At 41.2% G+C, this 25,358-nt stretch overlaps 1 protein-coding gene across 1 annotated transcript in view; it reads right to left on the reverse strand.

Annotated features, from left to right (window-relative positions):
- Positions 1-18,690, reverse strand: part of MTPN (myotrophin) — a 53,666-nt gene extending 34,976 nt beyond the window's left edge. Inside the window, exon 1 of the mRNA XM_074939819.1 lies at positions 18,346-18,690. Coding sequence (XP_074795920.1) covers positions 18,346-18,417 — 72 coding nt within the window. The 5' untranslated portion in view covers positions 18,418-18,690. The remainder of the gene's footprint in view (positions 1-18,345) is intronic.
- Positions 18,691-25,358: the final 6,668 nt, after the last annotated feature.

Here is a 25,358-nt window from a genome sequence, read left to right on the forward strand (position 1 = left end):
TTGCGAATACAGACTAACACGGCTGTTACTCTGAAACCTGTTCAGATATGGAGAGTCAAGAAATGTATTTTTGGCAGTGAAAAGGTGAATACAGACAAGTGTTTATTGGGGTAGATTCAGAGCCTGTTTTCTCCAATTAGTTTCACTAGGCAGTGCAGTCGAGGTGACTGAGGACAGGGCTGGGAGCCTGGAACTCCTAGAGTACATCCACACAGGAAGATTGCATACCTATTTGCAAACAACATACTAAATCTTCACATGGTGTAGCATCAGTATAAGTGCTAGTACTCATGTGTAAGGCATTTTTATTATGTCAGAAGCAAGTAAGACCCATGTCTAGCCTCGCACTTATGCCTTGCCTGGAAAACAGGCATAGCATAAAACAAGACAATACAAGGCCTTGAATTCCCAGGAAAATTGACAAGTTAAAATACTTGGCCTAGCAGACCAGGTGCCTACTAATGCCAAGGCCCCTAGGCCTCAACTGAACACTGACAAATACATAGCTTGAGCCAGTTTGGTTCACTTGTGTGTTACTACTGTTAAAATAGGTATGTTATAAAATTTTTTAGTGTTTAGACTTTATGGAATGCTTGTAAATTACTGCAATGCAATAATCTCGCTTATAATATCTGTATCCCATGTCATAAGGTAATATTTAAGTGTTTGATCTGTAACTGTAGACCACCAGTCAGGAGAGAAGCATTACCAAGTGTGAAATACTAATTTGGCACAGGAGGTGTTCTCTCCTGCCCAACAAAAGGTGGTCCATCAACACAAGAGGAACCATTGTGGAACACCAGAGGACAAAATACTTTGTTGTTTGCTCCCCCTACCCCACTTCCTTCCACTAAGAGGAGACATGCAACTGAATTCCTCCCAAAGGCTGAATGTGCAACTTGAATTAGAAGGGGGAGAGGAATAAAAGGCCCTAAGAAGGAAAACTTTATATTTTATGCTGCTTGGACTCTGAGGGACAAGGATTACTAAGCTTCCCCAAAGATTCCCAGTACCTGGCATGGGTTTGCCCTAAAGGACATATAGAGCTTGGTTATCACAGAAGCTTTTATTACCTTTTGAAACCTGAGTGTAACTCAGTTGTATGAGTATGTTTATCAGCTTCAACTTTGTAAATAACTCTCTTATTGCCTTTTCCTGGTTAATAAATCTTGAGATAGTTTGTTATAAAAAAAAAAAAGCATGTAAAGAGGCTTTGAAAGTACTATACAAGTACTAAGCACTATTACACTTCTGTTGATTTATGAGAACAAAAGGTCTACTTTGGTGGCTGTAATGTCAATGGTAAACAAATATCCAATTTACCCAACTCTAATCAAATGTAATCTGAAACCCTTTGTATCAATCTAAAGAAACAAACTGCTAAATAAACTGAACCACTGAGCCATCTGTGTTTTGGCTGTTGTATCAGCATTTTTAGACAAAAAAAACCCCCTGCAAAGCATTTGAGTATTTCTATAGAACAAGGATGAACTCTACATTTTCTAGTGAGAGCTTCTAGAAGCTTGTCCCGCTCTCCTGACTTCAGAAAACAAAGTAGAAATTTTACACACAAATAATTCAAAAATGAAAATAAAGCCCATACACTTTAAGCATTGGTACTGAGTTCAAATTGAAACTCACCTGGTTAGAATATTTAGTGAAATACTTCCAAGGGAATAAATCTTAAATAGATACCTAATAATTGACTGAGTGGTACTAATTAACATTTTATTGATAAATAAAGAGCCACAATGAACACAGGCTCAAAGTTTAAAGTATTGGCTGGAATAGCAACATAAATCTATTATTCATGTCTGATTACTTTAAACAGTCTTGTTATCGGCTAAAGTGTGAAATTAAGTCCCACAGTAAGTTTCCTTTGTGGCAACATTCTCAGCCTCTCAGCTGCACTGAATACACTACATTTGCAAAAAGAAAAGGAGTCCTTGTGGAACCTTAGAGACTAACCAATTTATTTGAGCATAAGCTTTAGTGAGCTACAGCTCACTTCATCGGATGCTCAAATAAATTGGTTAGTCTCTAAGGTGCCACAAGGACTCCTTTTCTTTTTGCGAATACAGACTAACACGGCTGCTACTCTGAAACCTGTCACACTACATCTGCAAGCCAGAAAAGTAAGGCCTGGTATACAGTTAAAATTTAGGTTGACATATCTATCGCATGCCAGGATGTGAAAAATCCACCCCCAAGCGCCGTAGTTATACTGGCCTAACCCCTGGCATAGACATAACTAGGTCAATGGAAGAATGCTTTCATCGACCTAGCTACTGTCACTCAGAGAAACGGTGTTACTGTTGCAACAAAAATACCCTTTCAATTGCTGTAGGCTACATCTACACTATGGGGTTATATCAGTATAGCTAAGATACAATGCTTCACCTTTAGATCACCAGTTGGTACAAAGATTTGATAAGTATGGGATAATCAAATTAGTAGAGGATAATTTGGTTTTTTCATGTTACTATGCAAGTGACTGGCACCCATCTTAAAATGCAATGAAAACTACTCAGTTTGCAAAAGATTATGGGCTTGTCTACACTGGCACTTTACAGCGCTGCAACTTTCTCGCTCAGGGGTGTGAAAAAAACACCCCCCTGAGCGCAGCAAGTTTCAGTGCTGTAAAGAGCCAATGTAGACAGTGCACCAGCACCGGCAGCTATGCCCCCAGCACTGGTAGCTACACCCCTCATGGAGGTGGTTTTTTTAGAGGGGACTACACAAGCCATGTTAAAGTGCTGCCATGGCAGCGCTTTAACATTGCTAATTTAGACAAGCCCTATGTGTGTGACCAATACATGGGTAAGGGCTTAAATTGTTTGGAACACTACAGACATCATGTATTTTTCCCCTTACCCCCAATTTTGAGTCCCCACTCAAGTTCATTCCTGCATATAATATTTTTCCCTGCAGTGCAATTATGGAGTGAAATACTAACTTGGTCAATTTTACATTTTTCACTCCTGCTAGGAAACAATATGCAACAAGAAAATAATGTGATTTGGAGGAAAAATGAGATCTGACAAAAGTGGAACATCCTTATACTTCTCCTGCATATGGTGCTTCCTCTGTGGCACAGCAGGAACAGGGTGAGACTGACCAGGTTATCATAGATTTTATTCTGGCATTTCTAGGTAAGTGTTGCGTTCAGGAACAGAAAAAGGAGCAAACCAAAAGAAGTGGCCTAGTGATAACAGTTAAGCCCAAGCATGGTCTCTCATTCCCTGAGCCATATTTAAGAGAAGCATCAATAGACTGAGGAATGAAACACTGACCAAAATAAATAAGGGGAAAAGGAGAGAGAGAGAGAAAAGGAATGACTTAATACTGTTGGGAAAGACTGTTCAAGAAATCTGATGACCAATTAAATAGTTTGTTGAATTGATAGCCAAAGTCTCAAAACAGCCCACCCCCAGCAACTGTACAGTGTAGAAGAATGACACAGTTACCCCATTTCTTCTTTTGATTCCCTGTGACAGAAGATCACCTGGAACTTAAATGCCTGGGTAAGACATGGGAATCCATGGACCAGTGGCCTAGCTTCTCTCAAGCTACTTAAAGACATGTCTTAACTCAAGGATTCCCATTTAATCCTTTGTCCAATAAACCTTGTTATCATAGACTTTCTTCTGAGTTAGAGAGGAGACTGAGAATTCAAAAGAACTAAAGTATCACTCTTTGGGTGAAACAGGAAGAGCAACAGAAAGCAGAATAGAAACAAGCTAAAATAATTCTGAGTATCAGAAGTAGAGCAACAAATAAGATTCTGAAGTGCAGTTACTAGAGGTGGCTACATGTAAACTTTCTGTAAGCCATGAACTTTTTTCTGAATCTAACAGTATCATAACTGAACATTTTTGAGGAATGGGGAAGAAAATCTTCACACCTGACGCATCAGCTGAGCATACTGCAGTTCCCATTCTCTTTGACAACCCTGAGCTGCCCATCTGGTAATTCTATATGCTAGTGATGTGGCTGTCCAAAGTTAGCACAGAATGTAACCAAAAACCAAGCACTGTTGCAGCTTTGGACCATTTATCCCTGCAGAGACATACTAAGTGGAAAATGATATTTCAGTCCACCTGGGTGCCAGATGACAATTTAGTAAAATCCTCCAAGCCCAGAGGGCAGACAGACATATTTGAGGCAGGAAGCAGCTGAGATCTGAGCAAGCTAGCTCCAGTATCAGTGTTACTGATCTGTTCCCAGCCTACCGGTATGGAAAAGTAGCCTTCCTGTCTACGGAAAGTTAGCTCCCCTGCCATTTTCACAAAAATGTATGGGAAACTATATCAGATAGCAGTGTGGCAAACAAATGTCTGGTTATAATGAGAATTAGAAAATGCATGCCTTTTAATTGTCCAAACACAAATCAGTATGGTCCCAGACAAAGCTAAGGATTTCACTTATCTTTGAACTCTGTTTCTTCTTAAAAAAACCTATTAAGTGTCTATCTAAGAATAATGTCAGACTTCTGGGGGGCGGGGAGGAGTTGTACCATATGGGAAACATGTAAATATAAATGACTATATCAATAACAAGTTTCTCAACATGATTTAGTAAATTAACAAATCTGAGCAATGTGAAAAAACACAGTATCTTAATATTCTGGAATATAATCCCTTATAAAAGCTTCTCTACTCTTCACTTCTCCATTCTCTAGGAATTTACTCCTTGAGTGATAGGAGTACGTTCAATTTATGACTACTTTTCCTTGCTATCCAAAATTGTACCTGAGTCAAGACTCCTTGGATCTTACTCACCCTTTAAAATATTCCACTGGTACCTCAAATCCAAACACCAGGTAAAAGTTAGAGAACCAGTGTGATCCAGAAGTTAATTATACCGGTTTTTAGTTAATATGCATATTGTCCTCTATATTTGTCAAGAGATTTTGTAATTTTTTGGTTTTGTTTTTAAATCTCATGTGGGTATTCCCTGGTGTTACCAATAACAAAGGGATTATTCACAGTATTGAATTATCACCATTCCTCAGCAAGATTAATGCTCACAGATGGGGAATTAAATTTCAGTGTGACTACATGCATGGAATCATATGAAGACAATGAAATGAAAAAGCTAGTCACAAAAACAAATTCCTGGGTCTCACGAAAGCTTATGCTCAAATAAAATTGTTAGTCTCTAAGGTGCCACAAGTACTCCTTTTCTTTTTGGGTCTACACAGTTAATGTTGAACCCCATTCCAGTTTAGGAAACAAACAACGTGGGCAATACAAACAGTAATATCCAAATAATACTAGCTTTTATCCAACGTAGACATTTGATGTAACCAATTAGAGAATTCAGTTTTACAGCAATGTCTCAGGCGTGTTTAAGTAGTTTAGAAAGTTTATCAACGTATCACAGCTTAATATTAATATATAGATAGAAAATCCACAAGAAACTACTTAAGCTTCATCAGAGTTCGGTACTGAAAACAGATGCCCAGGTGTGAATATAAGAAAGGGTTTGACTATGGACTTTACTACCATTCACAATAACTGAAAGAGTACAATTTTCAGGTCTGAACTCATATGGGAAACTTTTTTTTTTTAAAGAAAGGTCATTTTGCTTGTTTAATATATTTGTTGTATGTACAATATCAATTTTCCAATAAAATCTTGTCAGAAAGTTTACTGTTAACAAGAATTTGCTATCTGCATCACAAGTGAAATGGAGTTAATGGTTTATTACAGCCACCATTCAAGGCTCTAAAAGATTACATCCTCTTGTAAAACATTCACCCCTCCTTGACTAGAAGGGCTAGCTATATAGTAAGCAATGTACTTCCAAATATTCCAATTTGGGTTAGGTATGAAGGAACCTACAAGGCTTTCATGGTAGAAGCACAAAAGCAGGAACCAACAACAAGGTGAATTTAAAAAACAACAAAAAAAACTATGATTTTTAGTAAAAAAATTTTTAAATGTAACTGTTTTTCTTTTTAAAAATAAACCTATTCAAAACTGACAACCTATATTAATATCTAATCTATTAAAGTAATTTAAATAAAATAAAAATAATATTAAGCAGTACATGCTTGCTGCCAAAGTTTTAAAGAAAGTCAAATCACTGAACTGGTATAAGTCACTGGCTAAGCACCTAGAACAAGAGTTTGTTGAAGACTATACCCTCTTCTGACTGCAATAGCCTCTTCTGCAGGAGCAAAGAGAACATTCCTCATTTCAGTTTATTCAGGTAGTTCAGTTCAATGACTAGTGTGACATTGCACTCCATAATGTTTTATAGAAATATGCTTATGAATATAAATATGATGTAACTGGACTATGCCTTATGCAAAAGGTCTCTTGTAAGGTATCATTACAAAGCTTATAATTTACTGAGTGTGTTCATCCTATTTGTATGCATCATTCTTGTATCTGAAGCTAGAAATATAAAGTAGAACTCTGAGGTACTTCTGTAATTATGTCATGCATCAGATGAAGTGAGCTGTACCTCACGAAAGCTTATGCTCAAATAAATTTGTTAGTCTCTAAGGTGCCACATGTACTTCTTTTCTTTTTGCGGATACAGACTAACAGGGCTGCTACTCTGAATACTGTAATTATGCAAAGTATGGGCCACTGGGGATGGTTTAGAATCTTGATGGCTCTGCTGACTAGGACAATTGGTTGTAAATGGCTCTGTTTACTTGCAAGCCTTCTTGTGTACCTGTAAGCCAGCCCAGGAAGAATGGTGGAATTTATCTTAAACCTGGTGCTTTTCCATTTAGAAGGAGGGGTGGGGATCCAGAGAGAGAAAAGTTTCCCGCCTTGTGCCAAAGATATAAAAGAGGGTGGAAGAGAACAAAGAGGTGGTGCCAGTCATGAGAAAGTTCCTGCTTTTCACCTAAGATACCTGCTGGAACTAACAAGGACTGTACCAAAAGAAAGGACTGGGCCCAGAGTAGGAAGGAGTCTAGTCTGTGAGAGAAGCTTATTGGAACATCTGAGGGTGAGATTTACCTGTAGTTAGTCTCTTAATATATTAGGTTTAGACTTGAGTGTTTTATTTTGCTTAGTAACTTATTTTGTTATTACTTGAAACCACTTAAATCCTACTTTTTAATACTTAATAAAATCACTTATTTCTTAATTAACTCAGAGTAAGTGATTAATACCTGGGGGAGCAAAAAGCCATGCATCTCTCTATCAGTATTATAGAGGGCGGACAATTTATGAGTTTACCCTGTATAAGCTTTATACAGAGTAAAACTGATTTATTTGGGGTTTGGATCCCATAGGTAGCTGGGTGTCTGGGTGCTGGAGGCAGGTTAACCTGCTGGGCAGTTTTTGGTTAAAGTCTGCAACTTTGGGGGCGTGCACCAGACCTGGGTCTGTGTTGCAGCAGGCTAGTGTGTCTGGCTCAACAAGGCATGGTTCTGGAGTCCCAAGCTGGCAGGGAAAATGGGCTCAGAGGTAATTCCAGCACACCAGGTGACAGGCCCAAGGGGGAGCTCTGTGACCGAACCCATCACAACTAGTTTATTCCAGTCAGTTCCATAACCTTGAAGTTCATAGCTTCATAGATACTAAGGTCAGAAGGGTCCATTACGATCATCTAGTCCGACCTCCTGCACAACGCAGGCGACAGAATCTCACCCACCCACTCCTGCGCAAAACCTCTCACCTATGTCTGAGCTATTGAAGTACTCAAATCGTGGTTTAAAGACTTCAAGGAGCAGAGAATCCTCCAGCAAGTGACCCGTGAAGGAAAGCTTGTTTTTCTCCTCAATCCAACTATAAATAAAAACTTGGTGAACTGAACTGATTGTTTCTGGTTATCATTTCTTTCAAGATTAAAACTAGTACACCTCACTTCATACTAACTACAGACAATACTTCCTTTGTTTAATAAAGGAGTTTTAAACGCAAATCATGTTTTGATAAACTTAGTTTTCTTATGTATCCAGCACATTTAATGTAACCTTTATTTAACTATGTTATAAAATGCTGATTTTGTGAATGTAATTGAATTCCAATTTCCATCCAAATACAGCCTGACACATCACTATTAAGAAATTAATCTAGTATGCAAGAAATGAATCATCCATCATTTTCTCAATGAACATAAAACTGAAAAAAATCCAAATAACTATCTCGAACTATACAATGGCTCAAATGAATGTAAAGATACTGTGTATACTCCTGGTTAGCAAGAAGTACCAGCTTTCGTGTAAAGACTAAATTAGTGATGGATGTTTTAATGGTTATCAACCAATGAGAATCAACCTCTCTTTAGGGGAAAACTAAAGTACAAATGCAAAACAAGGTTAAAATAAATTTAAATTTAGGTTTCCTGCTTGCTGATTTACATCATGATTAAAGAGTAGTGATTGAAGTCACTTTGATTTAAATCAATCCACTCTGATTCTCAGTAACTGCAGCCAGACCTAAAGAGCAGCTCTGTGTGGCTTGAAAGCTTGTCTCTCTCACCAAAAGAAGCTGGTCCAATAAAAGATATTACCTCACCATTTTTTCCATCTTTAAGTAACTGCATAAGGCATGAATGGCCAAAAAGGTCACCACCTCTAGATGAACTTCCTCCACCTTCAACTTTAAACACACACACACACAGGGTAAGTCTGCACGACAATGAACAAATTTTTGCAGCACAGTCTCAGAGCCCAGATCAACTCGCTTGGGCTTGCCGGGCTTGGGGGCTATAACACTGTAGCACAGACATTTGGGCTTGAGCTGGGTCCAAAAACATACACTGATATTTTTAGCCCTGCAGCCTCAGCCAGCTGATCAGGGCCACCCACAGGTATTTTATTGCATTTTAGATGTAACCCAGAGGGCTCAGCGGCTCTGAAAGATAACCAGGACATAACTTTGGAATATTAGAAGTACTTGCTATGAATGGGGATTCCAGTTAATAGTCTGATTAACACTAAAATACAATCTTTAACTCACTTTAAACATAAAAGGCCTCCAATAAAAGCCCTCCGTGGATACAAAACTTGTATCTGCAATCCACTAAAATGGTCCACAGATGCGGATATCTATGGATTTGCAGTGCTCTACTGATAAGAAAAGAATTGAAGAAACTTATTACACTGATTCTTCCATTGGTATCCAGTAGATGACAAAGAAACAGAGCTGAAATCAGAACACTGTCCCAACCAGAGTCCAATAGAAAATAAGTGGATTGCTCTCCTCCAATGGACCCCGAAACAGAGTATATAAACTTGAGGCCACTGTGTGGACCCCATAGTTGATGAACCTACCGAAGCTACAGCAAAACTAGAAATGTTACTGGACATTTGGAGCAGAAGTGAGGTCCAAATCTCCCCCCAGCAAGAGTTACCGGGCCTGAGAAGAAGTAGTGGTGAGATTTCATTTTAGAGATTTTCTTTCAGTTATTTTAAAGAACAGAATATTTTTTGGTGAGTATACATGCTGTCTGATGAGAATCCAATGAATCATATTTTGACTTTTTTGTAAGTAATGTTTCAGGTTTATAAAAGGGAAATAATGGCTAAGTAAATTGTTGTAAGAACCACAAAACACAGCTTTAAGCAGTTACTTTTAATACTTAAAATTTCTCCAATTCATACCAAACAATTCAAACAGGGATTCCATTCTTAACAGTGCCTTAAAATAGCATTACTGCTCGGAGAAGTACTGGAAGGGTGATAAATGTATTAAAGGTACTAAAGAATTGATAACAAATCAGACATTTTGGTGATTTGTTACATGGTGTAACTACGTACCTCAACCCTAGTCTAGGACTACTGCTCACAAGACTGTTACATATTCAGTACATGCCTAGAACATTTGGTGTACCTAAACTTGATCTATAAACTGTTGAGTCTATAATTAAGTGCTTTTGAGCAATTTAAACTGTTGGTTGGTTAAGAGCGCCAAACACCCAATTTGAGAAATACTGTTCAAGACCTGATCTAAAAGGAATCTAGCATCATCATGATCAGTTTGCCAATACTTCCTCACTCAGTAAAGAGGGGTCAGCCCTAATTAGATTCAAATATTGACCCACACTTATCAAATTGGCAGATTCAACTTCTTAGATTTCAGCTTTAAAAATATTTAGCTATAAATTAAATTCAGTAAATTCATAAATTTGATCCCCATTCATGCTTACCTAAGTCGAGCACTTGAATGTTAGGAAGTGCTAGAATTTAGGTTGCCCGTGCAATCTTAAATTTGCCCCCTTATGCACATGCATTATGACACAGCCTTTACAGGATCAGTACCCCTACCCCTTACCCCCAAAACACACAGAACCCTAAATCTTCCTATAAGATGCTTCTTCCCATGTAAGAACTGTAACCTGATTGACCTCAAATTGCTGATTTTTCTTAATTATTAAAAGTGACAAGTGAAATAAACCTCAGTAGTGTGTTAGTCTTCTCTGAGTTTCTTTCATAATCTGAGCTATGAGAGGTGCTAAGTACATGTTATTAAAATGCTCAAGACTCATGTCCTTCATGGCTGGTGAAGGCCATCAGGGAACAACTGAGCCAACTGGAAATTATTTAGACATCCTTGAGTATGATGAAAGCCAGCTACCTGGTCTAAGAATCACATACATAGATACTACATAAGAAAGTCGCTAGACAAGTGGCAGCAAAGACCAACACTGACCTTTGTATGACCAGAAAGTTGAAACATTTTATTTTGGATATGGATCTTGCTCTTTTATGCCTTTTGAAGCAGTGTACTCTACATGAGTTAGAATAGATCTTAAGTCCTTCCTGAAACTGAAGTTGGTGCAGAATTCAGCTTTCTAATTGTTAATCAATAAATACTTCTGTGTGCATATCATATTGCTATGATATACATCAGTCACCTCTTGCTTTCCAGTTGGTATTTAAGGTATTGACTTTGACCTATAATAAAGAACTCAATGACCTGGGACCTACCTACCCAAGAGACTACAACTTCCCTGTGCGACACAGCCATAGTTGCAGACAGAAGAGGCACTTGACCTGTAGCCCTCTTGCTTTTTTTTTTTTTTTTTTTTGGGGGGGGGGGGGGGGTTGGGGGGAGGAGAGAGGGGAAAAAATGGTCTCCGGCAGGGCAATATCTATGAAGGTCTTTCAGCTATGGAACTTGCCTTTCCCCGAATTAAGTCAAACCTTTCGACCTTAGGACATGCTTGGAAGCCCATCTGGGCACTGTTGTGGCAACTGGGCCTACAAATTCACCCTAACTGTGAGTACATTAATAAAATGTCACAATAACCTATAACAGTGAATGTGAATGGGAACAGGTACAAGAAAAACCAGACTGACAAACTGAATTAGTGTAAACCAAAAAGGCAACATTGATATCTCCAAGGACTATTGAAATTATGCTTGTTAAAAACAAATGATATGGAGCCACAAGTTAATAAAATAAAACTGATGTCAGATAGTAGGCCTAATAGGTGGACAAAATAATGAGGGGATGGGCTATTCCAATCATCACACTCTTTTGGGGTCCTTAAAAGAAAGATTTTGTGGGTCACATACAAAAGAACAGAAAGGACAGACAGACTACTGGAATAAGCTTTGCTATCATGACCAACACTGCCACCATTTCCAGGGTCCCCTTGCCTTCATTAACCTGATCCTGAGAAGTATCCTGACCAGACCAGGCCAGAGAGACAGAGCTAGATAACATCACCATCCCTATAACCGTCAACTGAATCATAACCACCAACTGGGATGAAAAGACTTCAACAGCAACAGCTCCAGCTCATACCAACTAATTTATTTTCTTTTCCCAAAAAGGACAGTAACCACCATTTAAGAGACTGTCAACAAGGTTTTCCCCTTCCCCTTTTAAAAAACTCTCTCCAGCTAAAGAGAAAGGGAACAAGAGATGTTACTAAAATGTAAAGTATTAAATAATGCTTTCATTTCAAAGCTTTACCTATTTTTCCTTTTTTTCTAAAATCTTTTTATTAAAGATACAATGTGTATGCCATGGTACTAAGCAGGCTGTGGTCTCTGTATACCAAACCCCAGATCTTGTTTAACATTTACTGTTGAACAGTGACAGGGTTGGGTTAATACCTTTAGCCTATATATTCTATCTCCACCTGGCCCACGGAGGTGTTTTCATTTAAATTTTTGTCAGGACTTTTCTGGTTAGTATTAACTTTTCTATAGTCCATTCCTACACTCATTTGCAGGGCTTTGCTTGATGCTCCCTTACTGCTGCATTCATGTCCTACTCTAAGTTCGCCATCCACAACCTAACAGATTTAAGAAAAAGTGAATGATACGACTGCCCATCTTTGAGTGACTTGTTTTTCTCATATTATAAACAAGCTTACATGTACTTCTCCACATCATACCAGTTGTGGCTGGACCTGTCATTATGCACTATGATTAATGCTGTGTACTGCAGAAAATTGTTTTACATTGGCCCAGTACAATTAAATGTATCTTAATATTAAAAGCCACAAAATAACAAATATTAGACTCCATCATGATTACACAATAGGAAAAAGGTTTTTCAACCCCCATCCCCTTAGAAAACTGGGATGGTACAGATGTAACTGAGTGTACTACTGAACACGAGAAAATCTTGGCTCATGTTACAGACCACAAGATGTTGAAACTTGGGGCCGAGTGTAAGAAGTATGTGGCGCTAAGAAGGCAGAGAGGACAATATCTTGTATGATGTTAAGTTCTGTTTGTCCTGGGAACGAAGAGGGGGATACATTGAGCAGAATCTCAAAAGAATTGAAAATATGATCTAAAATTAAGCAACTAATTTCTTCATTCTCATTTTTGTCCTTGACTTTTATAAATTAAAAAAATCCTGCCAACCCTTTCCACTACTTCCCACCCCCCTCTACCCTAACCCTTTTCTGCTACTCTTTTTCTACTAAATTTGCTTTCAAATCATGCTCTTTTCTTCAGTCTTTCCAATTTGTTTTTGGAGAAGCTGTCTGACAAGGTTCGTTCTCTCTCAAGAAGCGCCTTATGAGATTTTACTTCCTCCCTCTGTTCAAGTGTTGACATTGCTCCCTCTGGAGCTTGTCAACAATACTCTTTCAGTCAACTAAAGGGAAGTTAAGGAGAGCAATATAAGACTTTGTCTATACTGCATTTTCATCATTAAAACTTGTCGCTCAGGGGTGTGAAAAAGACACACGCGGACAACAAAAGTTTTAAGGACGAAAAGCATCAGTGTGGACAGCGCTTCGTTGGCAGGAGCTGCTCTCCTGTTGACGAAGCTACTGCCCCTTGTTCGGGGTGGTTTTTTGTCGTCACTGGGAGAGCTCTCTCCCAGTGATAGAGCGCGGCTACACACTTACACTGGAAGATGCACAGTGTAGCCATAGCCTAAAGTAGCAGGATAAAGGTAACTCTCAAACCTGCCAACATTGGCTGTTTTCACCAGGGTAGACACGCCCTACCATCACCCGGGGAGGGGGGGAGGAATCTAACTTGGTTTAAACCAGGTGGATCAACATGTATCACAAGGTTCTGGTGGCTAGAACTGTTCTAACTGGTTTAGAAGTTTAAATATACCAGTTAGAAGAATAGTTCCAGCCACCAGTGCTTTAGAACAATTTTTTTGTGTTAGATTTGCATCACATCGAGACAGCCTTAGCAAGCAAGATCCAAGTTCTCGCTCGTTCTAAGACCTAATATTATGCTCCAAACAATTGTAATCAACTGGTGGAAGCAGTATTCCTAAAACAAGTTCAGTGACTTGTGTGTCTGGTCTTCTGTCCTCACTAGCACTGTCTTAATTCAATCCAAGGCCCTCTTTGTACCCATGCCCATCATGGGGGAGGAAGCATAGCTATTAGCTGCACTCCACAGCAGCCTGAGCCACCTTTGTTCACTAACCAAGAATCCCACACCAGCCATGCCCACCAGTTGAATGCCACCTAGAAATGTTGCCCATCTCCAACCTTCCCATTACACTACTCTCAGTGAGCCAACTCTGGTTTGCTGGCTGAGAGTTCCAGTTTCACAAACTACCTGCTGATCTGTCTTACAGCTGGTAAACTAGATGGTTTGCCAAATGAGGATACAAACTTCAGCATTTTTAGAGGGGAATAACATGGGTGATATTCCAGGCCAGCCTGGAGAGGATGTCCATCTCAGCCATCGAAGTACAGAAGCTTTGATAAGTATAGATCAAAAGATTATTATAAAATGTTTGCACTGGTACTTCCATCCATCCAGTGATTAAGGCTAGAATAACAGACTCAACAACATTACCTAAATCAAAAAGAAAAGGAGTACTTGTGGCACCTTAGAGACTAACCAATTACCTGTCATTACCTAAATCGTTTACTAAAGGAACAGGAGTACTTCTGTGTGGACACAAGGTTTATTTCAAGAGAGAGGGGGAAAGTTACCCAGCCCTGTAAAAGCTGTATATCCCCTGCCAGAAAGCTAACCCCCCATTCACTTCTTTTGAGTAGTCATATTTATTTCCCTATGTATGCCTTCCACTTCCCCATTCTGTTTGGGTTCCCTTCTGCCCAGGGAGAATCACTTCTACATTACTGCACATAGGACCATCTCCAACAGAACAGTAGTGACCTTATTCCATGGGGCCTTCCTGTAATGGAATTTTAAGAATTTGAGTGGGTAAGGCGGGAGGGAGAGATCACACAGAATTCCTACCATCCTACAATCTCCAGCAAAGGCATATCTGAAGCCAATAGACACTATTCATTTTCAAAAAGAAAAGGGAAATGATTAGCCATAGACAGCCAAGGAACAAGGGTGCAAAGAAGTAAAAATTTGCTGTTGCTTCTTATCCAATGGCCTATAACAGGGATTGGCAACCTATGGCACGTGAGCCAATTTTTAATGGCACACTGCTGTCCTCCCCCTCCTCCCGCCTCTTCCCCCAGCATGCTAGGATCCTGCCCCTCCTTCTGTCCCTCCCTGCGGCTGATGGCCCTTGCTACGGAGGTGGAGGTAAAAGCGGAGCCACAGCACGCTCTCTTTATAAAAGTCAAGGACAAAAATGAGAATGAAGAAATTAGTTGCTTAATTTTAGAAGGTGGTGGAATCAGGGCATATCCCCTCCAGCCTCCTGCCATGAGCCGCTCAGGGCAGGGGGCTGGGAGCACCCCCACGACCCCAGCCCACACCCCCAGCCCTTTGCCCTGATTCCTGCACCCCCCCACACCCTGACTCCTGCTCCCCCCACATCCCACTCCCACTCTGAGCACCAAACGGGAGCTCCTGCACACACACACACACCCATTCCCACCTGCACCCCTCGCATCAAATGGGAGCTGCCCAGGTAAGCACTCCACACCCAAACCTCCTGCCCCAACCCTGAGCCCCCTCCCTCATTCTAGCTCCTGGCCAGACCCTGCACCCCAACCTGTTCCTTCACTCCCAGCCCTGTTCTCAGCACACTCCCACCCTCATCTCAGTGCAGAGATAGGAAGAGAATGGCGAGAACCAGGGAGAAGGTAGGTGCCTACTCTACGTTGACAGGGCCGGCACTCCAGACCAGCAGCGGGCTGACTGGGGCCGGCAGCTGGGACCCTGGCTGGCAGGAGCCGGCAGACAGAACCCCAGACCAACAGCGGGCTGAGCGGCTCAGCCCACTTGCAGTCTGAGGTCCCAGCCGCCGGCCCCGTTCAGCCCACTGCTGGTCTTGGGTTCTGGCTGCCTGCCCCTTACCAGCCGGGGTCCCGGCCGCAGGCCCCGCTCAGCCCACTGCCGACCTAGGTGAACGGAACCCCAGGCCGGCAACGGGCTGAGCAGGCCGGCGGTGTAAGATCATCATTTAAATTTAACTTTAAATGAAGCTTCTTAACATTTTGAAAACATTGTTTACATACAACAATAGTTTAGTTATATAATATATAGACTTATAGAGAGAGACCTTCTAAAAAACGTTAAAATGTATTATTGGCATGTGAAACCTTAAATTAAAGTGAATAAAGGAAGACTCGGCACACCACTTCTAAAAGGTTGCCGACCCCTGGCCTATACAATAAAGCACAACTCCTCCATCTCCAGTAAAAATTAGGTAGTCAAAATAGAAGAGTCAAAATAGAAGACTGCAGTTGCTGAACATAACAATGTTAAGCATAAAGGAAACACTAAGGAAGGCTTAAAAATGTACTTGCTAATGGGAAGCTTTCACAGGCAAACACAGAGGCCTAAGCCCTCAACTTCTGCAGAATTTAAGCTTTCATTTTAAACAATGAACATTTCTGATCTTTACAGTTAGATCAATAACATTCCAAATATTAACTCAACATAAGCCAATGTAGTGTTGTCTTTCCAAGTATGCAGAGAGGTGGCTTTAGTGCTGCTACACTTCAGCTAAACAACAGCAAGGACATAACTGGCCTATGGCTCCTTCTCACTTCTAAGCAGAAAATGAAAGTGTGTAGTTTAAGATATATTGAACACCTAATAGCCAGCCCAGGGGATGACGTAAAAGAGAACAGCACATCCAAAGTACAGAATCTTTAAAACTGACAGGGCCATGAGTGGAGAGCAGCCTGAGCTTCTCAGCAAGGTTTTGTTTCTGTACCTCACTGGTGAAGCCCGCCCTGACACTTGTCTTTCATGATATGTAGTTTTCTGTCAGGGCATGAAAACATTTACCAATCAGTTATTAACATGGTAGAAGACTGGCTCCTTACATGAAAAGAAAGGGCATGACTGCAACATTGGAGGTAATGTGCATAACTAAGATTAGAACAGCAGCAAACTGGAACAAAGGATGGTTTTGTTTAGGGTAACTGGAAGAATTTCAGAAGTGCTGATGGGAGTCACCAGGATTGAGATGAAGGGGGAAAATGGAACAGTACTCAGTTTTCTGAGTGCACAGCCAGAAAAAAGCATTCTCCCATACAGAGTAGAAATCTCTGCTACAGCAATATGAAGTTTACGTGATTCTGGTAAGATTCTTGAGGACTACACTATGCTAGTGGTGGGAAAGCAATGGACAGTAGCAGACAAACGCTTGATAAGCGGAAGGAAGAGGACCAAATAGGCAGAATGTGTGTCCGGAGAGAGGAGAAGAAAAATTCCTCACAACAATCTGGTGGCCACTCCTAATAGGTAGGGGAGAAAGAAAGAATCACTACATCTATTAAGTCAAGTCTTTCTATCACTAGCTAGTATGCTCTATCAGAAGCACTCAACATAAAAAAATAAAGGTGGCTTCAAATTGAGGTGGAAAGGAAGAATAAACAGCTTTCAATCAGCAGCAAAACAAAAACCAGGTCTTCCCCCATTTTAGTTACTTTCCATTTCAAGATTGCTCCTAATGTTGGAGATTGCTAAAGCATCTTGTAGCATCAATGTATATCTGACATTCTTCAAAGGTGTTCAAACAGTGATCCATGGAGAGCTCTCTATTCACACAGTGCTGGCTCCTTTCAACAGCTTTTGCAGATACCCTGGATATTCACTGAAAAGAAGAACCTGGAGGCCTACAAAAGCTACTAGAAACAAAGAAATCAAACCAACCTGACTATTTCTAGTTAAGAGGAGATAAATTATCAAGACAATTACCTTTCTCAGAGAAATTAAAACAGTTATTGTCTGTAATACAATAAAGATACATGTAAGATTAGGGAAGTATTTACTGTAAGCAATTGTCAGGAGGAAAGATGGCCTGCAAGACACTAAGATGCAGGTCTATGCTATGAGTTTGAGAAACTCTGCTAGAATCATCTCTACCATCTTGGCAGAGAGCATATCTACCTCCCACAGCATCTTGAAGATTTATCAAGGCAAAATTCCCTCCCCCACCTCCAATGTGTGCAATTCCCAATCCTCAATGGTATTGCAACAGCCTGAGGGCAGAGCTCATCCCCTGAAGCGCACAGAAAGGCCTTACAGTAACTGCACAGATGTTTATTACCCTTCTCCTGGATCTAAGAGACATGCCCGGTAGATTAGAATTACCCCCGCTATACTGTTGGGGGTCTCGATCCTCAGGAAAGGAGCGTGACCAGCCCAAACCCCTAGAGACAGTCCTGGTAAGTCAGGAGAGCCCAGCACCGAGCTAGCCCTCAGCTCCCTGTGCAGGACTTACAGCCACTACCGGGGGGGGGGGGGGCGGGCAACCCCCCAGGCACGGACACCTCCCCACCCGCGCGCGTGCCCCGATGCTCGCTCCCTCCCTCCCTCCCTCCTCCCCGCCTCTGGGCGCGGCGCGCCCCCGGCTGCAAACAGCTCCCAGCCCCGCTCGATCCTCGCCGCCCCCCACAGCGCGGTCACCCCTGCAAGCGCCCAGCCTGGCCCCTCGGCAACGTGGGGCTAGAGGAGGCCTATTCTCTCTCTCACACACACACGCCACTACACCCAAGCGCACAGTCAGGGCGCTGCCCCCCACCAGGGCCCCGCCCGACTCTTACCTTAGCCACATAGTCCTTCACCTCATCCAGGTCTCCATTTTTGAGGGCCCACATAAACTCCTTGTCAGACATCGCGGCCGCCGGACAGAGACGCGGGAGCGGCGAGGGCCCAGCACCCACACGGAGAGGGGCAGGTGGGGCAGCGCGGCTCAGGGCGCGGGGAGGGAGCCTTCTCTGGCCGGCTCTCGCTCTGCCAAGGGAGGGGACACAGGCGGGCGGCAGTTAGGGCGGTTATAACACAACGTTCCGGGCCTGCAGCTCTCGCTCTGCGCCGGAAACAGAGACGGGAGAGGGGAACCCGCCTAACGGAAGGGAAAAGCGGTTTTACACGCAGCCTTTCCGCTTCCGGTTTTCATTGGGTCAGCCCGAGCCCGGCCCCTTCCACCCCAAGCAGAGAAAGGCCACTAAACTACGCATGCGCCTCCCGGCGACTCTCGCTTGTCTCACTGAGCATGCGCCTCCGGAGGCCGAGGGAAGGAGCGCTTGTTGCCCGGCTGTGCCTGGCTCAAGGGCTCTTAAGCGCCGCTCTCCCGTGGGCTGGCCGCCTCGGTGCTTGCTCCCTTGTAACTCTACCTCGGCCCCTGCCCTGATTTTTTTTTTTAAATAAAGAAGGATGCTAATCTCTTTTGTTGTTGCTAGAAAACCCGGACTTATAGGCCCGATTTCCCCAAAGAGACTCTGTAGGCAACTGAAGTTCATAAAATCCAAGTAGCAGCAAATGAAACCCAATTCGCTCTTTTCTAGGCTGCCCCTGGTATCAGGAACAGACTCCAAACACCTGCTCAACCAAGCCACTGTCCTAAACCTCATCCAAGGGACTCCTAGATACTTGGCACAAAACCTACAAAAGTGAACCATTTAAAATGTAAACTAAAATAAAGTGGCTAAAATCGTGCACAGAGTGACACCAACATCATATTTACATCCTCGTTCAGCTCCACCCCCCCCCCCCCCAATTTCTTTTGTCCCTCAGTTGTTGCTTCCAGTCTAAAATTTAGGGCAGGATCCTGCAAGTGGACCTACGTGGCTTAGGGTTCTGCCCATGACAGAGTGTGTGGGACAGCCCAGATCTATAGAATCTGACTCATGGATTTTAAACTCTTTATAGACTGGGATGATGTCTACCGGCTATAGAAACTACCTTCCACACCACTGAACACAATGTAAGTGCTTGTGTTTTAGAAATGATGTGATAAATTGTCACTTTGTAAATGTAACTGATTTTTGAAATCAAGTACTGTAGTTTATATTTATGAGGTGGTGTTTGAGGCAGTCCCTACCTCTTATCAGTCATCCCTTTCTAGCCTGATATGGCAAACAGTGCCATATGGAGATTGCACTTTTGAAACCAGAAATATTTCAAGTGCACCTTCTCCAGCTATCGCGTGGAAAAGTGTAGATATTTTAAAACAGCAACTTTGTTATAAAATGGACAAAAAAAAGAGAAAATCCATGCAAAAGACAGAGAATTGGAAGCTCTGCTTCGTTTGCATGAGATGATGAGGCAGACACAACAGTTCACTTACACAGAGTAGGGAATGGCATTCAGATTAGATAAATGAGTGTATGTACTTCAGGTAGATAAGAATTGGGGAGCACTGATTAGTGGGATTGTAGCAGGTTGACTATGTGGAAGAAGCATGGGAAATTCTCATATATCCCCCATGAGACTGGAGGAGGCAGCAGAAAGGTGCTGAGGCCAGGCATAAGAAGGTTGGTAAGTCGCTGTGCCAAGAGTTAACGCTGCTCTGCCTCCAGCCCCATTACTTCTGATGAGATTAAATTCATCCTTGTGCTATGTCTCCCACTCACACCCTTTTTTGAGGGCTTCCGTGGTTACTTAAGTGGTTCAAAGGCCTCTGCACAAGAGTGAATTTCACTTTCATTAAATATAAATATCTAGCTTAAATAACTTTTTTTCTTTATATTGTCATGAGCTGGGTGGAGCCTTGTTATGAGTTGAGTGAAAATTCTCACCTAAGACAAAAGGAGTTCGTGAATCTGCCCAGGAGCATTGGCTGAGTATTATTTTGGGTAGGAAGGCAGAATAGAATAACTGAGAGAGAGACTGACTACCTAAAGGAGCAGCTTAAAGCACAATGGTTGAACCTGGAAGAAACCTGGGGAGAGGTTTTTGGTTCAGGGTGCAGGCTGAAAAGGGTGCTTTTGGTGCTCTAAGCAACTGAAACTGTTTCCTGCTGTTTGATTCCTTCAGAGACAGGACTTTGCACATTCTTTGTAAATAAAAGTATATCAAAGAAAATACCAGACTCCATCAATTTCTACTTCCAACCAGAACACCCCAAGGGCCCTGAAATGATAACTAGCTGCTCAGGTCAAAAAAGGGCAATAATATGTTTCAACAAATAAATAAATCATAAAGGTAGGAAGGAATAAAATAAGCACAATAAATTATTCAAATTTTCTAGAATCAAAGATTATCCAACTGTTTTAATTATCCAATTAAAAAAAACAAGCAGGAGACACAGGCACTTATTTGTACCCCTCCATGCTTTATTTTAAAAGCCCTGTTTGCTCAAGGGAGAACTACATCTGTTTGGTCAAGGAAGAAACCTACCATATACTACCTAGAGCCATAGCACCATAGAATTCATTAAAGACAATAGTTATATAAGAGGTAATAAGCAAACATAAATGCAAAATACAATCTCATGTAAAATCCTTTTCTCAAGAGAGAGAAATCAAACCATCTCAGGAAATAATACACTAAACTCTTAACACCACTCTAAATTCAGTACGGTTATTAAAATCTTACCGGAGTTCTAGGAGTGACAGGTGTGAAAACTGGGGAACATAATTATTTTCGTTCGGTAGTTTGCTACGTTTCTAACGGATTTGATACACTTTATCCCCCATTAAAATCACTGGAGAGGAAATGCGGAAGTATTCTCTGCACTTTGTGCATCAAGCAATTGTTTTACCTCATCATGGTCGGAGCAAAGACTTTTTTTCTCCCACCAATTTGAACCCATAATTTATCAGCATAGAAAATGGAAATAAATCCTTTCTTCAGCTGCATGAATCTTTGATGACATGATTGAATAGAGTTTGTTGCTGTTGGAAATAAATTTATCTTATCCTTTGGAAATTCACTCCCCTCATCTAAATCATTTTAGAAATAAACTCATAGGGTCCAATTTTGCTTGGCCCTAACGAATACGTCCATGTGCCTCCCTGGGCTGGTGCTGCTTCTCACTGCCTGTAATCCTTGGCAATGCCTAATGCCCCATAACATATCACTTAGTGAAGCAGTTACTAAATAAGAGCCTGATTCTGCAAATTGAGCGTATCAATACTCACATAATTAGTCTCAGTAAGATCAATGAGACTACTCACGTGAGTAAGCGTTTGCAGGATCAAACCCTAAATCAGTATGGTGGGCTTACCCACCATCTCATGAAACAAGTATTCTTGCAGCCTTGGATTCTCTTCTGTATCAATATCATTTGTAGATGCCAATACGCTCGATAGACTGCTTTGACTATTTCAGGTTTACAAAAGCGCAGGTCCAAATCGTCTTTTCCATCTCTGTGGGTAGAAAGTGCTAAAACCGCTTAGGCCTTCACCCAAGGAGTCTGGAAGAGGAAGTCCTGCTTCTTTGACATAATTTTCCATTTCTCCAACACCTCATGGAAGCCCCTCCAAGGAGTTCGGAATCTGCACATGGAAGGTTTGGGGAACCAAGGCTCCAAATTAAAATTAGTAATGACAGAGCAGTATTAACTTTTGTGCCTCGCCTCCCTGTGCTGTGGAAACCACAGTGGGATGAGGGAACTTCCAGGTACCGCAGCCAGTGTGAGCGTTCCTGGATGAAGTCTTTGGAGGAGATAGGGTTTCCTAAGAACCAATGTGGCACAGGGCCTCTGTGTGAATGGCTCTTTCTTCCAGTGGATTCCTTGAGACTTTCATTTTTGGGGAAGGTTGCACCAAGGAAACTCCTGTACTACAAATTCCAGTAAAAGAATACATATAGGGAATTATATATTCTCCATGAGTTTATCTATGTTGGAAAAATGAAGAAATCACTTGACCCTGGAATGAGTTAAACAAGCATTATTCAGGATGTATAAGACCTTGTCTGCATTGGGAATCTACCCAGGTTTCAGTGATCAGTGGCCAGGCACTGGCATAATTGCATCAATGCAAACCACATGTGTAAACAAAGTTGTGACTTGCACCAATGAAGCTTACCCCTGCTCAAAACCAAGATGAGCTCAGCTATTACAAATTGTGCACTAAGGGTTTGCACCAGTGCATCTATATTGGTAACTATTTACTGACTGGTAGAATCAAGGCAAATACCTAAGGTAGATAAAACCTAAGTATTTAAAATCTGAGGCTTAGTCCACTGAGCTACCTCTCTGAAATGGAAAAGGGAAGAAAGTACAATACAGTCTGCAGAATAATTTCTTTAAATTGGCTATAACACTGTTGTTGTTGTTATTAAAGTTAAATATCAGGTAGCCTCAGGCTTGCATCAGAGAGATAGAGGTCTGATCGTAAAGTGTGTGATTGTTCAGTGTAGCTGAAAGTAACACTCAGAAGAATTTAGCTCATAGTTTTGCTGATAATGAATGAGTTGGAATAGAATGCAGCTCTCTTTTTCACAACTCTGTTGGCTTTGCCATTCTGACTATGGTGAAATCCTTTCCCAGTAAGCAAATAAGACTTGGACACATAGGGAATGTAACAAGATGATACACATGTGTAAAGTAACAAGATGATATTTTCACAATAAGTCTTTTCACCATCACCACACTTAAAGCAATATCTGGATCAACATCTAACTGCTAACCTTAAGACACAGTCAGATATGGGTTTTTTAAAAATTAAAATACACTTTATAGTACTGACATTGCTCAGTAGGAATTCCAAATGCTAAAATATTATGGCCGAAATTCTGCCCTTTTGTAGAAAAAAATGCCAAAGAGAAAAATGTTGACACATCCTTGTGCACTTTATTCAGAGGAAGCCTAAATGGTGGTGAAAGTTGCACTTTGAAAAGTGAGGGCAAGTTGGTGTAACTTACATGATAAGAGAATGGAAGGGTGGGTTTTAGCAGAAAAAGAAACTGAAAGAAGGGTGTAAAGAAGTGCAAGATAAGCCAGTGTCAAGCTTGCTTTCTCCAACATCATCTAATATCCTGCTGCTGGTTGTGTTTCCTGCCAGACACCCCCCACTTCCATGCACTCAATGTGTGACAGGCTGATTAGCTTATATGTTACACACAACATTTATGTCACCCCTGAATTTGACCCTATATGAGCAGAGGAATTTATATTGTCTTCAGCCTTTTGAGTTTTCTGGAAGTATATTTAAGGATCTAGCTGTGAGCATTTTGTCAAATACAGTCGCCTGGCCTATGCTTTTACAAGTTTGAATGTCTACTATGTGTTTCGATTGTCCCAGTAAGCACAGACTTCTGAGTCATATATGAGGAACATTTCTGGCAAAACTGCAGGGGCCTAACATCCTCTCCCATGCTCCCTATTCTGCATCCAAACCTGATAGCAGGGACTCTTACACCCATGACTTCAATGGGCCGCTGCACATGTTCAGGGGATCTGTACTAGCAGAATCTCATGCAGAATTAGGACCCATAAACCCCAATCCTGCCTAACATTTAAGCATATGAATAACTTTGCTTACTTGAACAGTTTACTTATGTGAGAAACGTTATTATGTATATACTTAGGTGTTTTGACATGATTGGATCTTTGACTGTAAGTCCCTCAAGGCAGGGACCATATCTTCTTTGTGTTTTTGACACTGAGGATCACACTGTTGGCATTTAACAATCAATACATAATAATAATAACAATCAGTCACAATACCACAGGGAGACTTTGTTCTCCAACCTTACCTTTCCATGGCTTAGTTTCCCCATTAGCAATCTGAGGATGATGATACTTCCCCACTGTTGTAAAGTGCTTTATAAATCTCAGATGAAAGGTGCTATGTAAGTGAAAAGTAATATTAATGCAGGGGTGACATAGGAGATCCTGACAGTCATATGCCAAGATACTTGAGTTCTAGGAGTGGAGAATCAGTTATTACTACTACTACTGATCTTTGGAGAAAAAGTTTTATAGAGATGTGTCAGAATATGTTTGCGAAAGGAGAATTAGCTTCCAAAATAGAATGTATTCTGCTGCTGAAGAACATTCATGTCTAAGGACCAACATATATGAAAATATACAAGTCAAGAAAGTTCTTAGCCAAACCCATAGATGTCTTTTTGCTGTTGATAGAGCATTTAGAAATTTTTTTCTAGTCTAACAGAATTTCATCCAGTGCTTTCACAACTGTTGTCCCCGAGTCTACATAATTTTTTATTACAAACCTTTCTGTTTATATTTCTCTCTTTGTGGTATTTCTCTCTTTGTGGACAGGAGATGGAATCTAAATTGTTGCTATAACATTCATTTCTCTCAGCATGAAGTTTCTATCCTAATATATCACAAGCACAAGTGTCACTTTAAGTAGCAGGTGTTAGTTTTTAATCAGCAACTTTTGCTGGCTTCAAATGCTTCAAATGCTGGCTTCAAATATCCTATTTATTTTTGTCTTCTTTGATATGTTTTCCTCCTTTCCTTATTTTTCCCACTCTCCTAGGCTGCTTGTTATTTAATGCATTGGCTGTGCTCCCTGTTAGCCGAGGCAGAGCTGTTATAATGCTCTCACCATCATCTCTCTCTCTCTCTCTATATATATATACACGGCATAGGCTGGGTTCGCCTTTCACACTCTTGAAGAAGGCAATAGCTTTTCTGAGTAGGTGAACATGTGTGTTCATGACGTGGGCTGTGCAGATTACACAGGCACTGCTGGACATTTGGTGATGCTCTCCAGTCATAGATCTTTCTGGGGCTGTTTCATATGCTATGCTGCCTCCTCCATTCTAGCCAAATATGGTCATGCTGTAGCCCAGTGGTTCTCAATTTTTTTTTTTTAATTTTTTTTTTTTGTGTGGACCACTTGAAAATTGCTGA

This window comes from Natator depressus, chromosome 1 (assembly GCF_965152275.1).
Source record: "Natator depressus isolate rNatDep1 chromosome 1, rNatDep2.hap1, whole genome shotgun sequence".
In the NCBI taxonomy this organism is placed as follows: Eukaryota; Metazoa; Chordata; order Testudines; family Cheloniidae; genus Natator; species Natator depressus.